Source organism: Sinocyclocheilus anshuiensis, unplaced genomic scaffold (genome assembly GCF_001515605.1).
Source record: "Sinocyclocheilus anshuiensis isolate Anshui unplaced genomic scaffold, SAMN03320099.WGS_v1.1 scaffold715, whole genome shotgun sequence".
NCBI classification, from domain to species: Eukaryota; Metazoa; Chordata; class Actinopteri; order Cypriniformes; family Cyprinidae; genus Sinocyclocheilus; species Sinocyclocheilus anshuiensis.
Window position 1 is genome coordinate 1163822 of NW_015551089.1, and position 15418 is coordinate 1179239.

At 37.7% G+C, this 15418-nt stretch overlaps 1 protein-coding gene across 1 annotated transcript in view; it reads right to left on the reverse strand.

The window, feature by feature from the left end:
* The window catches only part of LOC107662598 (kinesin-like protein KIF26A), a 97822-nt gene that overhangs the window by 12700 nt on the left and 69704 nt on the right, over window positions 1–15418 (reverse strand). The window contains exons 5-8 of the mRNA XM_016452672.1: window positions 10623–10806; window positions 6921–7130; window positions 4815–4908; window positions 2155–2417 (exon numbers count right to left, since the gene is read on the reverse strand). Of these exons, the coding sequence (XP_016308158.1) occupies window positions 2155–2417; window positions 4815–4908; window positions 6921–7130; window positions 10623–10806 (751 nt within the window). The remainder of the gene's footprint in view (window positions 1–2154; window positions 2418–4814; window positions 4909–6920; window positions 7131–10622; window positions 10807–15418) is intronic.

Sequence of the window (15418 nt, forward strand, 5' to 3'; positions counted from 1 at the left end):
AATAAAAAGTTAATAACATTAATCATAACACATGAATGGCAAAACAATGCAACAACAGTTTTACATGATGTAAAACTTAATTAAACAAACATTTGATAGTATAATATGGATAATTACAGTTCTAAATTCTGAATTATATTTAAAGCTTATATATAAATATATAGAATTATAACATACGCACACACACACACATTTTTGGAAATAAAAACTATGAACTATCATAAATTTTAAAATTAAATATTAACGTCATACTCATTAAAAATGAACCTGATGTTATTCAAGTCAAAAATTGTATTTAATATGACTTCATTATTACTACATAAACCAATAACAATAATTTTTAAAGGTCAGATCTGGTAGAAATAGAATCTTCAAGTGTCAACTCCAAACTGTACTATTCATTGCGTGTTGTCATATGGCTTATCCCTAGTTGGTGTTGACAAAGAAGAAGATCAAGCTAACTGAGCCTCTTTACACAGTTCTAGACAATTAAATCAAGTCTCTGGGACAATCAGAGAAACAAATACGCCCATAGAGGGGGTAGGATTACTGATGAGAGTGAGTGGTGGATAAAGAGGGCAAGAGGGCAGCATCTATGCTCCTGCAGAAAGCCTGATGAAACAAAGGGAATGAAACATCCACTGGCCATATTGATGGTCCTCTTCAAGGAAACAAGCAATTAGGCTGAATGGAATGGATCTATAGTTTTTCCTTGAAATTCCTGATAAGCTTACTGACTTAATCAGTTGTATTCATCAAAAAGCAGCCATCAAAAAACAATAGTGGCCAACTGCCTGTGGCCAGCGAGACACAAAACTAAAGTAAGGAGATAATGCTGGGAGTAGTAATGGACGTATAAACCCACTCCCCAGATTTGAACTTCACAGGCCTCTAGCCAGTCTTTGATGTGCTGCTTCATATGGATCCCCCAAAAACACAACATCTGATGCCAACACCTGGCAGTGCTTTTAACTACCCTCTACCTACCCCAAAACTCTACCTACCCCCTTCCAACAGAGGGTAAGGGGGAGGGTGAAACAGCACAGCAGCTCACCCAGATGGATCCTGATGGTGCACTGATTAAAAAGAACCACCACAACATCTGGCCTTTAATTTGAGATTTAGTGATTAAGCTCAGCTAAAAGTATTCTGTAATAACTTTTACTGTTAAGTGAGGGGCAGCTAAAATCTATGAAAACTACTTAACTGATAACAAATATGATACAATGATCAACAGAGGTGTGACCTAGGCATTTCTAGATACTGAGTTTTGATCCCATTCCCGACTCTCTAGTGTCTCAAAATAGAAATATATTAAATATTAATTTAATTGAATACTTGCTTAATATGACCCCAAACTAGCATGTTGAATATATTGTGTTTTATATTTTTTTATATTGTAAAATAATAAAATTGTATAATATAAAAATGTATTTATATTGTAAAATTTTATATTATATATATATATATATTTAATGTATTATTTTAATATTATTTTTGTACATTTTACAATACAAACAATATAAAACAAAATATACATGCTTTTACGTTTTGACAAATTAATAATTTTATAATTTTATTCATCAAGGTTGTATCATAATTATCTGTGTAGACTGAGAGTTTCTACAAACAAAATTTTGCAATATAAAAACTATTTTTAAAAATTACAATAATATAAAATCAATCACTGAAAAGTTTTTTATCAGTCGGCCTCTACCAACAACTGTTCATTTTCCCTTTTTAAAGTGTATGTTACTACCATAAACTGTTGCATAAGATGGATGGTGTACCTTTATGATTTCATAGCCCATTTTTATACCATCAAATCACGAACCAAAACCAAACTTATCACAAAAACGAACACTTGAACATATATCAGTGTGATAAGAAATACCTAAAATGACAGACAACATCTTTGGGAAAAACATTTATTTGAAGTTTAATTTGATTTATTTGTTTGGATCATGTCCCATTTGTTTACATGGAGAGGGGGGCGGGGTTTATGACCTATACTCCAGGGGAGCAATCAAAATGTTTTGGCTTCCATTTTCAGGACATATGCGGCACACTTGGTAACTACATGACAAGCAAGACTGGGAGTGCTTCGTCAGGAAAAACAAGCTAAAGTCGATGTCTAGTTGTGGTCTTACTGACCTGTGTGCCACAGATGGGGTCCTCACGCAGGTAGACACCAGGCGACTGGCCGTCCTGCAGACTTCCTGTAGGCACATCAGAAAGCAGGTCCTGCAGGCTCTCGTCCTTGCCATAGATTTCCACGGCTGACACCCGTACCGAGAAGCGTGTGCCAGTCTTCTCCTTGCGCTCGCTGATGAGCTTAAACAGCCAGGAGATGGCACAGGGCGCAATGCCAAGGCTCTGCGTGGAGCTGTCCGAGCCAATCATGGTGTATGTCTTGCCTGGTGAGAGAGAGCTGTTGATTCTGGCAAGGTGATGATGATGATGAGCACTCAATGAGCAAGCATTTCAAGTACTGGTATGTGTACAGCTGATTTCATGAGATATCATTCCTGGATAATAATAAACCACCAGTCATATCACATTATTAGTACTTGAATAGCATCTCTGACTCAGAATCAATTCAGATTTTTTTTTTTTTTTTAATTTAAGATTTTTCGGTTTTTACTGTACCCTTACAGATGCTGTGGCAAGGGGGTGTGGTAAAACATAGCTGGCAATGGGAGAACGAGTCGGGAGACGAGCGATAAGAAAGTAGGTCAAGTGTTTGATGATTACCACCTGTCTCCGATTTCAGTGACTTGCCTGGAGAGAGTGGATATAAGGCACGACAGAACCAGGGTGCGTTTCCCAAAAGTTAGCCAAATATGGTCGCAATTTCCATCGTTACTAGTCTCAGCTTCAGACGTCATGCCCACGGACTGTTGGCTGAAGGTTTGATGCGTAAGGCATGCAAAATGGGAAACACTTTGGCAGTTTAACAGTCCATCTGGAACAAAACAGTTGTGACTCCAAACCCCTCATTGATGAAGAAAGTCGTCGTGTTTACAACTGTAACAATGATTACTCATCTGGATCAACTAAACGCCGGATTTTCAAAAGTATGTTAAGTTCACGGCATAGACTCTTTATGACTGAAGATGACATTCTTTTATGAATGATTAATTGGCTGCATGCCGGTCTCATGCCGGTCTGTTATTGTAGGGGCATCGACTTTACACAGCCCTAAAAATGATGCTCAACAAAACCAACTTTGATTGATTGGCTTACATGTCTGCCAGATGGTCTATTAGGTGGCCAAGTTGGTCAATGAAAGCTGTATTGGAGTCAAGACATTCTGCTGTCTATATAAGACTACATTGTAACCAATATAGTTCAGTTTGGTATTTTCCGAATCAGTAGTTTCAAAGTTGTTGAAAACTACAGCTCCCAACCTGTGGTTAAAAACATAGTTTCTTAATATGTGGACTTAAATAGATTACGCATTTGAGCATAATAAGCAAGCTAACGCGTAGTATAACCTATATCTTTCATTCCATAAATATACAATTTCATTCCACATATTTAAGTTTGTTAAGAGAGTTAAAGCGCCATTTCTGAAAAGTGTGTATGTGGGTACATGCTCTAGTACCACGGGGGAAACCTGGAGTGATGAAAGGAAACCCGCAGAATAATGCAGAACAGAAATAGCGAATCAGTACTCAGGTGCCATATTCGTTATTTACTTCAATAATCTGAAATTAATTTGATCTCAAACTGAATAATTAGCACAAGTTATAACCACCACCTGCTTGACGTAATTAACGACAGGTCTAACCAACATGGTTCGAACGACAAATATGCAACGTTTATGGGAAACAGTCATGACTCACGTCCTTTACTAATCTTACACCAATTGTGAATATGACATGAGACACTGCGTTTTGTCAACATCCTGGTTTCTATTTCTGCTTCATCATGTTGGTTGGCCCCGCCCACAAATCCCATCAGTCCAAAATCAAGCTTCACACAGCCATCAAATATGATTGGCTGTGACTGCATTGCGTCGCACAGCATTTTTGCATTCATTGTGAACAGGCAAATTGTTTATCAGTGGGATCTTACTGCATCGCATCACGTTTGGAGTGTACTTGTATTCTTTTTTATAAAAGAATAAAGTTTGTTTTCTTTTCATGACAACATAATTACTTTCTCTTCCGTGAAAGTAAGTTTTGTTAACATAACCAAGGCCGTGTGGAAGGGTAAAATAATAAATAAGAGGATATGTTAAAATGTAAATAATTAATATGTGGAATGTGTTTATGTTCACAATAAAATGATATCTCATATACAGGAAAATCTCTACATTATTTCCCTTTAAAAATTCAGTTTTATATATGTTACATTAGAGAAGTTAAAGAAATGACATGGTTTAGAGCATCATTTAAACAATAAATAAATAAATAATAACAAAACAAACAACTAGAGATGAATACTGTCCCACATGAACAGTCTGGCTTTAAAAGAGTCATAAATAATGCTTAAACACTTAGACTGCATGCAGTAAATGATGCAGGAAACCATTGCAACATCTAACAAGCATAATTGGCAATAGTGCAGAACTCTGATGCAGTCTACTGTGAGGGTCAATTAGTCAGCTTTTAATTACAATCACTAGCCTCTAGTCATTCATATGCACACACTCACAATTAAATGCCCCACTCATGCCCATTCTGAAAGGCAAAAGCACTTTTTTTAACTTCGGTTTTGATATTAGACATCAAAGTGTCTTGCAAACTGTGGAACAAGATCAGTGGGTGTCATATTCAGTTCACTGAAGAGTATTAAGGATAACTTACCAACTTTGACATGACCGAAGCAGAAAATACATCCATCGGCTCCGTTGACCACTGATTGAATAACTTCAGCCACTGTCCCTGAGCAAACTTCAGCCTGTGGAAAACAATGAAACACTCAAAACTTATCTGGTATTATAATAAGTTAACACATGCATCATATAGCTAGTCAGCTATGAATAAAGTCAATGGGGTCCAAAATACTTATACATACATTCTTATATATACACATAAATAAAAGCAAAAACCATGTAGACATCCAAGATCATTTTAAAACATGTACTATATTGCAGTTCCCAATATACTATAAATAAAGTATATTTACTTTTTTTTTTTTTAAGGGCAACTATGCTGCACTGAGGGAAAATGTTTATTTCAAAGTCTAAAGAACAGTACACATCAGAGTCTGAGTAATCAATGTTCTGATGGGTTTTAATATTCAGTTGAGCTGTGAAACGTAACCAAACCTTTTTTTGGCACAGTAGAAAGTAGCTAATCTTTTCTTTGATCCGGAGATCATTTATTCACTAGCAAAAGAAAACTACAGAAAGCACAAACAAGGCAGATCCTCATCACAGATTCATCAGACATGGGGGCCTTTACACCGGCTGCACTGTGCAGCCATAACTCTACAATCTGTTCCACTAGCCTCAGTCCCTGGAGACAATTTGCAGCAATTTCCTCCCATACATCATAACACACACACGCACACACACACACAAACGGAACAACAGCTCAGTGAATATGTCCCTGCAGTCTCACTAAACCACAAACACAGTAGATTTCGAGGATTTACAGTTACATGACTTCACTGGCACTGAGAACCGAGACCTCAAAGCCTTCTGCTGGCCGTGAGTAAAGGAACTCTTAATCGATAAGCTCCATAGATCTTGTCTTGTGCATGTGAGTTCTTTAACTAAAAATGATATTACAGTTCAGTTCCTTAGCAAAAGAAAATGGCTTTGCTGTCCAATGTCAACATATTTTAAAGTAGCATCCAAACTGAAATGGAACCTCAAAAGTAAATATTTTGGAATGTTACTCATAGGCAGCAACTCTAATATATTGTAATAGAGTTTGTTGTTAGCACATTGCTAAGCTAACAACATGACACTTCAATAAGCATATACATATAGTTAACACAAATATTAGGTAAAATAGAATGTTTAATTAGACAAGTATTTTTATCAATGTTTTTGGTACAGAAGGAAATGTATTGATAATCAAAATTTCTCATAACACTTCCACCACTCGTTTTTTACATGTATACTAATGTCGTATGACCAAAATGAGCATAGTAAGCACGTACTCAAGCCGTACAGCCAGATTTTTTGATAACAACAAACTACTGAAGACAATTATAGATGCCTGTGTTGACAAATGTTAGTGTGAGGGAATTAAGAGAACTCATAACTTCTGGAGATAAACAGCACTGAAACTGGACATTGTTACAACTTTCTAATGACCTGCGTTCATGCACACTGTCAAATGGAGTATATTTGATTGGCTATGAATTCGGATGTATGCATATGCTAAGCATTTATGTCAAAACTGAAGCATACTTTTGGCGTTAAAATTTTCCCAAAATTATGTATCTAAGATCTATAGTATCTTAGAAGACACCACAATGTCCCTGTCTGTCTTTGCTTGACATATTTTGAAGCAGAACTTATAATATCTGGCTTCAGTACTTCAAAATGACAACCTTACGTGGCTTTATGTCACACTTAATTTGCTCACACTTAATCTTCTTCAAGTTTGTTTGTCTCCTAAAGTTCCTCTTCCCTATTTGTGTCCATTAGTTAGCCACTTATCTAAAGATGGATGCCACTGCAGCTTTGGAGGACAGATAATGAACTGTGAATAAGCTGCTAGATATGCGAGTCTGGAATTCAAACTATTTTCTATACTTAAAGATACAGCTGTTGGGCTCATACTTTGAAGAAAGATGGTATCCCAAAACAGGCCTTTTTACATTAAGCCCCTTGCCCTGCAAAGAATGTGTGCGTGTGCTTCTCAAATATCTTTTTGACACTAACAAAATATTTTCATTTCAAAACTCAAAAGCAAATGGCAACAAAATGATAACATCTTCACAGTGGCTCTTACTTGAGAGGCATCTTGGGAAAAAACAGCGTCGAAGGCAAACATCTTTGGGGCGGGCAGCACTGCTCGTCTATGCACTGAGGTCGGCTGTGTGTCGAGTGAGGGATCGTAGAGGGTCAGCTGTTTCTTACGAGTGTCCACCTTCAGGAAGGACATGGACTCGGATGAATCCACAATCCCCAGAGATGGACAGATCCGAATCATAACTTTGACCTGGAACAAAAAGAAAACAATGCTATTAAAATATAAGCAGAAGCAGAGAATTACATTGACACTATAGGTCACATAAGTGATTGATAAGTCAATGACAAGAAATAGCTTCCATGATTTCCAAAGGAAAACCTAGTTTAAACACATGCCAAATTCTTAGAATTTTAACTTTGTATTCATGTTGGTTTCATGCAGTTTTGAAAGTGTCAGAACTCTCAAAATTCTTTCGATAAAAGCATCTGCCAAGTTCACAAATGTAAACGTAAAATGTCATGTGGCATAACCATGAAGTAAAAAGTAATGGCATATTTTCCTTACACTCTGTGTAACCATGTGAGTGAACAATGTATTAATAAAATTCATAGATTTTGGTAAGTCACACCACATGACATTTTACAACCTTGTTATAACCGTGTTATAAAAAATGTCAAAGTATCTGAAAGTATCTGAAATTTCATTCATCCCCCGCCCCCCCCAACACGACTTTTGGTCCAAATATTAATAAACAATAAAAAAAAAAAAGTAAATTATACCAAAATTATATAGTTTTATTTTTATGGTATCAGGACAGTTTTATTAACCTGACATTTTTTACTTTATGCCCCTTCTCCTCCAAAAAATATTAGAATGAATTTTAATTAATTAATAGAAATTAATCATAGATCATCATTAATCATTTCTAATCATAGAAGAGGTGTATTTGAGTCATTGTCCGTATGACTTGCAATTTTAATGTATTTGTTAAAATAAATTAGTAGGCCAAAAAACAAACAAACAAACAAACAAAAAACATATCATTAGCCCTATCAAAAAAAAATTGCCTTAGCACTTATGACTGTGGAGTAGCTGTTACTGTTTCAACAAGAATTGCTTTCAAGTCAAAAACAGCTGAAAAAGCTGAAAAAAACAGCTGAAAAAGAGAGGGAATGTTCCTTCAAGAAAAAAAAAAAAACTTTATCGTATCATCACTGTTGACCACATACAGCGTAAACTAACAAAACCAGCCATTAACTAATATATTACTTTTGGTAATACCACACATTGTCACGGTTGTGTCACGGTTCACTGCTAAGACCATTTGCAGCGAATACAGTAAAGCAAAACAAACATACTGTAAGAGAACCTCATGCCCTTAATACAGCATTCAGAACTGCACAAAGCCACAGTATTCCACGGTTGATTTGTAGCAGAGATATAATTACAACATTCGGGCTCCAGTGCTACGAAACAATGTCTGCACTGCTGATCCTCTTCCACGGCACCCAGGGCCAAGCGGCATGCCTGCGCCACAGCGGCGGCGTGACGTGAACTCCCCCTCTCCCTCAGGGGCCGATTACACTGATGGACATGTGCACGTGGTGAACGAATTACGCCGGCTGTGACATTGGAAATAAGCTTCCATATATGACTGGCCCCCGAATGGAACCAGCCACCCAGACACCACAGAAATGTGGGCTTGGGTTGAACTGTTGAGTTTTACATTTGTTGGCAATTTGATACGCGAGGAGAGTTTGATCCCCCCCATAGCATGGCTGCTGGCTTCACACCTCCTAAACTCTGGCCTAGAAATTATGTCCCACAAGTTTCTGAGGCATTCCAAACAGTAATTATCTTGATGTGTCAGAATCTACCGACAACTTGTGCTCTGTAATAATTCTAAGTTTTGAGGCATATACAATAGCTTTGTGTGAGGAACAGACAACAATATTAAGTCTAAGTACGAACCGTCATTGTAAGTCAGACTAGTTTTTGTGGTGTGTTTCGCATTAGTCAGACCGGCGTCAGCAGCTTTGTAACTGATTAAGCATGTTGAATCATTGTTGGAGCCTGTGAGTGAGGGAGATCACTCTGATTGGCTGATTAACTTAGTGAACAAGAACAAGAAAAAAAAATGGAAGAGACTAAAGCTAGCAAACAAAGTGTCAGACTTTGTTCCGTGTTTTGTGTGTGTCTTGCTCCCCATGTTCCTTCCTATGCCCATATTTGGTTAGTTTCTTGTTCCTGTCCTGATTAGGTTGATTTGTTTCCAGGTGTTCCCCGTTTTATGTCTACTGATCCCAGGTGTGTCTCGTCCCCTCCTCATCCTGTCATGTGTTTAAATAGGGTTCCCTGTCTTGAGTTCAGCATCCGGTATTGTCTATGTCTACATGTAGTGCGTGAGTGTTCCTTTGTATTAATTAAACCCATTTGGATTGATGTACTCCTCGTCTCTCTCCGTTCCTTGCTCCTCAGTCTGCTCAGCAGTGCACCTGTGACACAAAGTCAATAGGACTCACAATAAAGGCTCTTCTATTTTTCCTCTTCATCTCATGATTTTCATCAAATCTGTCTTTGATGAGCGAGATTGGTGTAAAAATGGTAAGCAAAGTGCTTTATTTATGGTTTGTACATTTGCGGTCATAGCTCTTCTGGTTTCTCTTATTGAATGATGAATACAGACTACTGCTGCCTGCTGGAATGGAGAGCGATTTCTTCTCACAGTTGGCTGTAGTCATTTTACAGCACTTTGCGGTGTATTAATGCACAACTTTTTGCAAAATTTTTGAGGCTTTAGTCATTTTCAACAAAAAATTTAAAAAAAATCTTCCCATACATCATTCACTCAATCACATTTGCACCCATTCAAACTTGCATGTCACAACTGGTCATGAGACACGTGAGAACCAATGGCACCAAATTGACATCATTAATGACGTGAATGGGATTTCAGAGCTCCATCGGAGCTATTTTCAGCAAATTTTCAGCTTGTTCTTCACACAAATCTATTGCATGGCTTCTGAAGACTTGGAATATAGTGCAAGAGTCATAAGATCCACTTTGATGTTGTTTTTGTCAATTTTTGGAGCGCAATAGCAGCTGGAATTACAGCACATGTCTTGCATCCTTCTGGACAATTTGGTCATTGTGCAAACAAAATGGGTACAGACGGCTGGGCCATTATTCTAATGCATGTAGCTTTTTATAGATCTTCCAAAAGCTGCCAACAACTGGAGTCCATTCAGGCAGCATCAGATGCGTGTTTGCAGTAGTAGGAACAGGAAGCTCATTAGTGAGGCTGGGATGTAATGAGTCCATTCTCAGTGGGTACTTATCAATCATTTCAGTGGGCTACAGCTTTTGGCATGATGTTCTACAATCATCTCTCAGAGCAGGTGGCATCTAATCTGCAACAAATCCTCTCCATCACTATATATACTGTAATATGGTGCTAAAGACAAACCCTCTGGACAATGAAGAGGGGTGGTGTGTAGATTCTGAACAACTAGCTACGCTTGGCCACAATCATAATCCGCGATCCCAAGCACACAATCTGTTCATCATCAGCAAAATAACCATCATTTTCTATTTGGGTTCGACTGGATAATGGATGCTAAGTATTTCAAACGTTTTGTAAAAGACTAATGGTGAGAATTCCCAATCAACAACTTAAATGGTGCAGTTAAAAGAAAAAAGCATTTGTCATACTGTTCTGATGTGGTGTGCTGGGTGTCTGACCTTGCCCATGCCAGGGTTCTCCTTGGCCTTTGACCCCGCCCTGAGCAGACATGGTGGAGCAGGTGGAGGCGAAAACTGGAGGACAGCACTAAAGTTAGTAGGGTAGATAGAGGGCTCCTGGGGGTATACCAGTGGTGGCTGCTGCTTCTTTCGTTTGGATGATAGATTCAGCTTCTGAGCAGCCCTGAGAATATAGACAAAAAAAATAAAAATAAATAACACACACTAGGAGCTTATAATATTGAGTCAAATGAACGTGAGAACTTTTTTTTAGGTTTGTGCATTATTTTTTGGTTTGAGAAACAGATCGTCATGCAATTCATGCCAGAAACAGAACCACGACAACATATGACCATCTGTGTTTGCAAAAACAAGACCTATTCAGGTTATCCAATCACAACAGATGACATTTACATATAGAAGTCTTAAAGACACAGTAGCATCAATGTGTCTGTTCAGTTGTAATGTGTTGGGCATATATATATATATATATATATATATATATATATATATATACAAAGGTGTACAATGAGGTATTTTGTAGCATTAAAAACAAAGGTTCATCGAAGCAGTCAAACAAAACCTCCCAAATCCAATTGCTCTGTCAAAGGGGGTTCCATTAAAATCAAGCCAAATCCCTTTGTCACCACAGCGAAGTGATTTTCCAAGGAACCCTACATGTTTTAAGAATATTCTTTTTCACTCAGACAGATGTGTGTATGTACGAAAATCATTTTTGGTCTTTTCCTGATTGATTTAATGGTAGAGCTTGACATTTAAAACTCAATGCTATAAAATCAGACCTGAAAGGTCAAAAGCCCCCTATCGCATTGCCAAAGTAAACACAGACCAACTCCGTCTTTCTCCACAGGCAGGCTTCCCCCTCTTTATTTCACAACTAAATAGGCACACTGTGCTCAGAAACCCTTGAAAATGTCCTCTAAAAATGTAAAATGGAGTCTAATGGGGTCAGCCCTGTGGTTAGCCCTAACATTAGCCATTTGCTAAGTTTGGCTTTACAGTGACCCAGTTACAATCTTTAAATTAATCTAAAAATCTATGTGAGATGTCACTCCTGGACCCCAGAAATAGTAGAGCAATAAGAGCAACCAGCAACAAGACCTCTACCTTCCCAACAAGCTATATCATAAGACTGAACTTTTCAAATGTTCTTGTGATTGAATGAACCTATGAGTAAAACCAGTGTGAGAGGAACGAATGAGTGCAAGTGAGGGAAACTAAAAGATTGAGAGTGAGAGAGAGAAAAGAGAAGTGAAAAACCAAAGGCTATCAAGTGACGTTTTGGGGCTCAGCTCACATTAAGAGGTGTATTAAGGCTGTTCTCTTTGGCTGAAGTGTAACAGTGGAGAACTAACTAAAGGAAAGCTGTCTGCAGCACAGCAGTCTTTGACCAAATCTGACTGTGATCACACTAAATGCAGCAGTAATCAAAAGTGAAGTACACCGAATCACACTCTGAACAATACTTAAATGCTAAGAGCACACATTACAGTAGCACATTGGATCTCTAATGTAATTACCATCCCACTCTTCTTTTTTCATCCCTTACACACATTATAGAGAGCATTTTTTAAAAGAAGAGAAGAATAACACATCAGGTGAGTTGTACATGTGCTCTTAGTATATTGGTTAGATAAGGTTTTGAAAAACTTGTACACAATTTTTTAGGTAAAATTGAAATTTACTGGCTATAAAAAAATGTAACCATCGAGTAAAAGGTAAGTTTCTTACATATTCAGTACATGTGAGTGTACACATTTTAATCATTATTTAAGTAAGGTTTTTTTTTTAATTAAGGTAAAAAGTACATGTTTAAAATATCAGGAATTATTCATTAATGAAGATTAGTATGTTTTTGGAAAGTCACACCACTCATCATTTTACAACCAGAGCTAACCTGAACTAAGGTAAAATTATTTCCTTTTATTTATTTTTTTAACTATTTTTTTTAGAATGTTTCTGCACAATGGCAGCACCACATGACTTTGTTAGTCACTATATCAGAATTTTAAATGGCCTTTTTTTTGGAAATTAATACATACTACAAACTATTCATTACATTTATTTAAAATATACGAGAAATTAAGTGTCACATGGATTTTTTTTAAGGCTTCCCATAAAACTATGCTCTCAGTTACTCCTACAATGCAAACGTGATGGATTTAGAATTACAAAAATTATGGAATATTTGTGTGCTAATTATGTTTGTGCAACCTGAAATGAAAGTCAGGAGATGGGAAAGCAGAAGAGAACAAGAGGGAGTCAAAGCTGGGCATTATAGAGTGTGCTTGTGACAAGAAATGTCTTTCTTGCCTTTTTTTTTTCTTTTTTTCTCTGAGACGCACGATCCCTGATCATTAGTGTAAGCACCAGCCCTTTGGACGTTCAAGTGTGTGTTCCCCAGTATGTCTGGCAATTATACACCCTTTTTTCTACCCCTCTCTGCATCACTCCATACCTCTAGAAGTGACAACCCCTCCCGTCCTTTTTACTCTCCCTCCATTTTCTCTGCCCCACCCCTCTTTTCTCTAGCTCCTTACAGCCATCCGCGTCAGCCCAAGAGCACACTCAGAGAACACACTGCTAGCAGATGAAATAATTATAACATCCAGGAAGAATACAGGAGTGGCCCCTCCCCGGGGAATCGATGGCCCACAAGAGGATGCAAGAGAGAGAGAGAGAGAGAGAGTGAGTGTGTGAGTGTGTGTGTGTGTGTGTGTGTGTGTGTGTGTGTGTGTGTGTGCCTGCATGTGTACAAACAGACGAAGAGGATTAAAGAAATGTGTGAGCACTGCATTCAGAAAGCATTATGAGTGAAAGACAGAGAAATTAACAAGTAAAAAAAAAAACAGAAAGCAATAGACAGAGTCAATAGAAGTTTTTGTGTGTGATGATGTAACGTGCATATATTTCTCTTGTAAAAGTATCTTTAAGAATGTAAAAAATATTGGTATAAATATATGAAATAAAAGAATATTGAACTAAATTTCTTGAATTGAATAAAATATGAATTAAAAAAGAAAATACATTTATTTAGGTTTAAACATGTTGAATACTACAAGTCTACATTTATAATCAGGTTGACCAGAAATGTTGAAATGAAATAAAATAAAATAAAATATTAATTTTTGTTTTCTTTAAATTGATCTGGTAATCTGTTTTAAAACAAACAATCAAACGAATGAATGAATGAATGAATGAATGAATGAATGAATGAATGAATGAATGAATGAAAAATACTTTAGGGATGTTCAGATACTTTCATTAAAAAACATTTTTTTTGTCGTGAATGAACAGAATGAATATTCTGTTATTGTATATTCAATCTTTGGGGAAACCCCCCAAAATGCAACTTATAAATTGGGAAGGTTTGAGATTAAATGCTTGTACAGTGATAAAGCACTTCACGAATCCACAACAACAGCTCAAGCATTCTCAGCACACACACCTGTACACTAATGCTGAAATGAACCGCTTGTTGAAGCACACATGCTCTCTCCCTCTCTATTTCATTCTCTCCATCTCCTCAAAAAAAAAACTGGCTCAGTTTATGAATGGAGAGCAGCTATAAAGCATATGTCCATGTGCTTGCACTTTTTACTTGTCCACCAGCTCAAGCTCACCGCAGCAGGCACACGCTACTCTAAACAAACATGCTTTGACATGTTCCACAGTCAAGGAGCAATCCATATCCCAGGTATGTATAAACAATCAGACAGCAGCCTTTGTAGAGTTTGTCAGGTGAGCTCAGAGGACGGAGCGAGAATTCCTGGCGTTAAGACGGGTGTGTTGCAACTGACGTCTATGGGTCAAAAACCACTGCACACACACACACACAGAGAGAGCGAGAGAGAGAGAGAGAGAGAAAAAAAACTTTAAAAGTACTCACACTTCTTTCCAATCCATCATCTAATGTATTCACAACTCATAGCCAGAACGATGCAGGCGGGACGCAAAAAAAATGGTACTGTCTGTGTGTCCATACCCACATTTTGCCATCAAAAAAGAGCGATTCAAAAACAAACTATTTAAAAAGTCATTGCAAGTGGTTCTCCAGTGATCACTGCCCATTCTCAATGCACAAACATCTGCAGATGATGGAAGTTTAAAGTCATTACATTATCTCCAGAACTTTTCTTCTTCACATTCATGTCATTTAATTCCCCTTTGCACCATCCAGCGAGCACCAAACCACACTAGTACTTCTCTCTGCCTTTAATGCTCTCCCTCCCTGGAACAGTGTCAGTTAGTCCATTTCTTGTGTCAGGCATCCTGGTCCTTTTTGTCATTTATCCCTCTTCTTATCCCTCTCGTGGAGGAGAGGGGCTGGAATCCAGCAGTCGGGATTTGCCTCTTGCTGCCGGAGGAGTGCTGGCAGCTGTCCTGCACTGAAACACATGCACACGATTCCTCCCTCTCTCTTTCTTTACACAGTCCACCCCCTTTTCACTCCCCACGGCCAGAAAAGGAATCAGAGCTTTGTGAACACTCACTCGTTTGCTCTCTCTTTCTCTCTCACTCACACACACACACACACACACATGCCCCTTACTGCATGAATTCTTCATGTGTGAAGGGTCTCTTCTTTATTCTACCTCACACTTCAAACAGATTTGCTTAGTATGTACTGCATGCCTGTCTGTTTGTCTATGTGTGTGTGTGTGTGTGTGTGTGTGTATCTGCTTTAGGTGTTTTATATGTGTGTGGAGAAGAGTGCGCTGATAAATAAACAAACAAACAAATAAATAGTCCTTGCTTTTCAGATAATATAATAT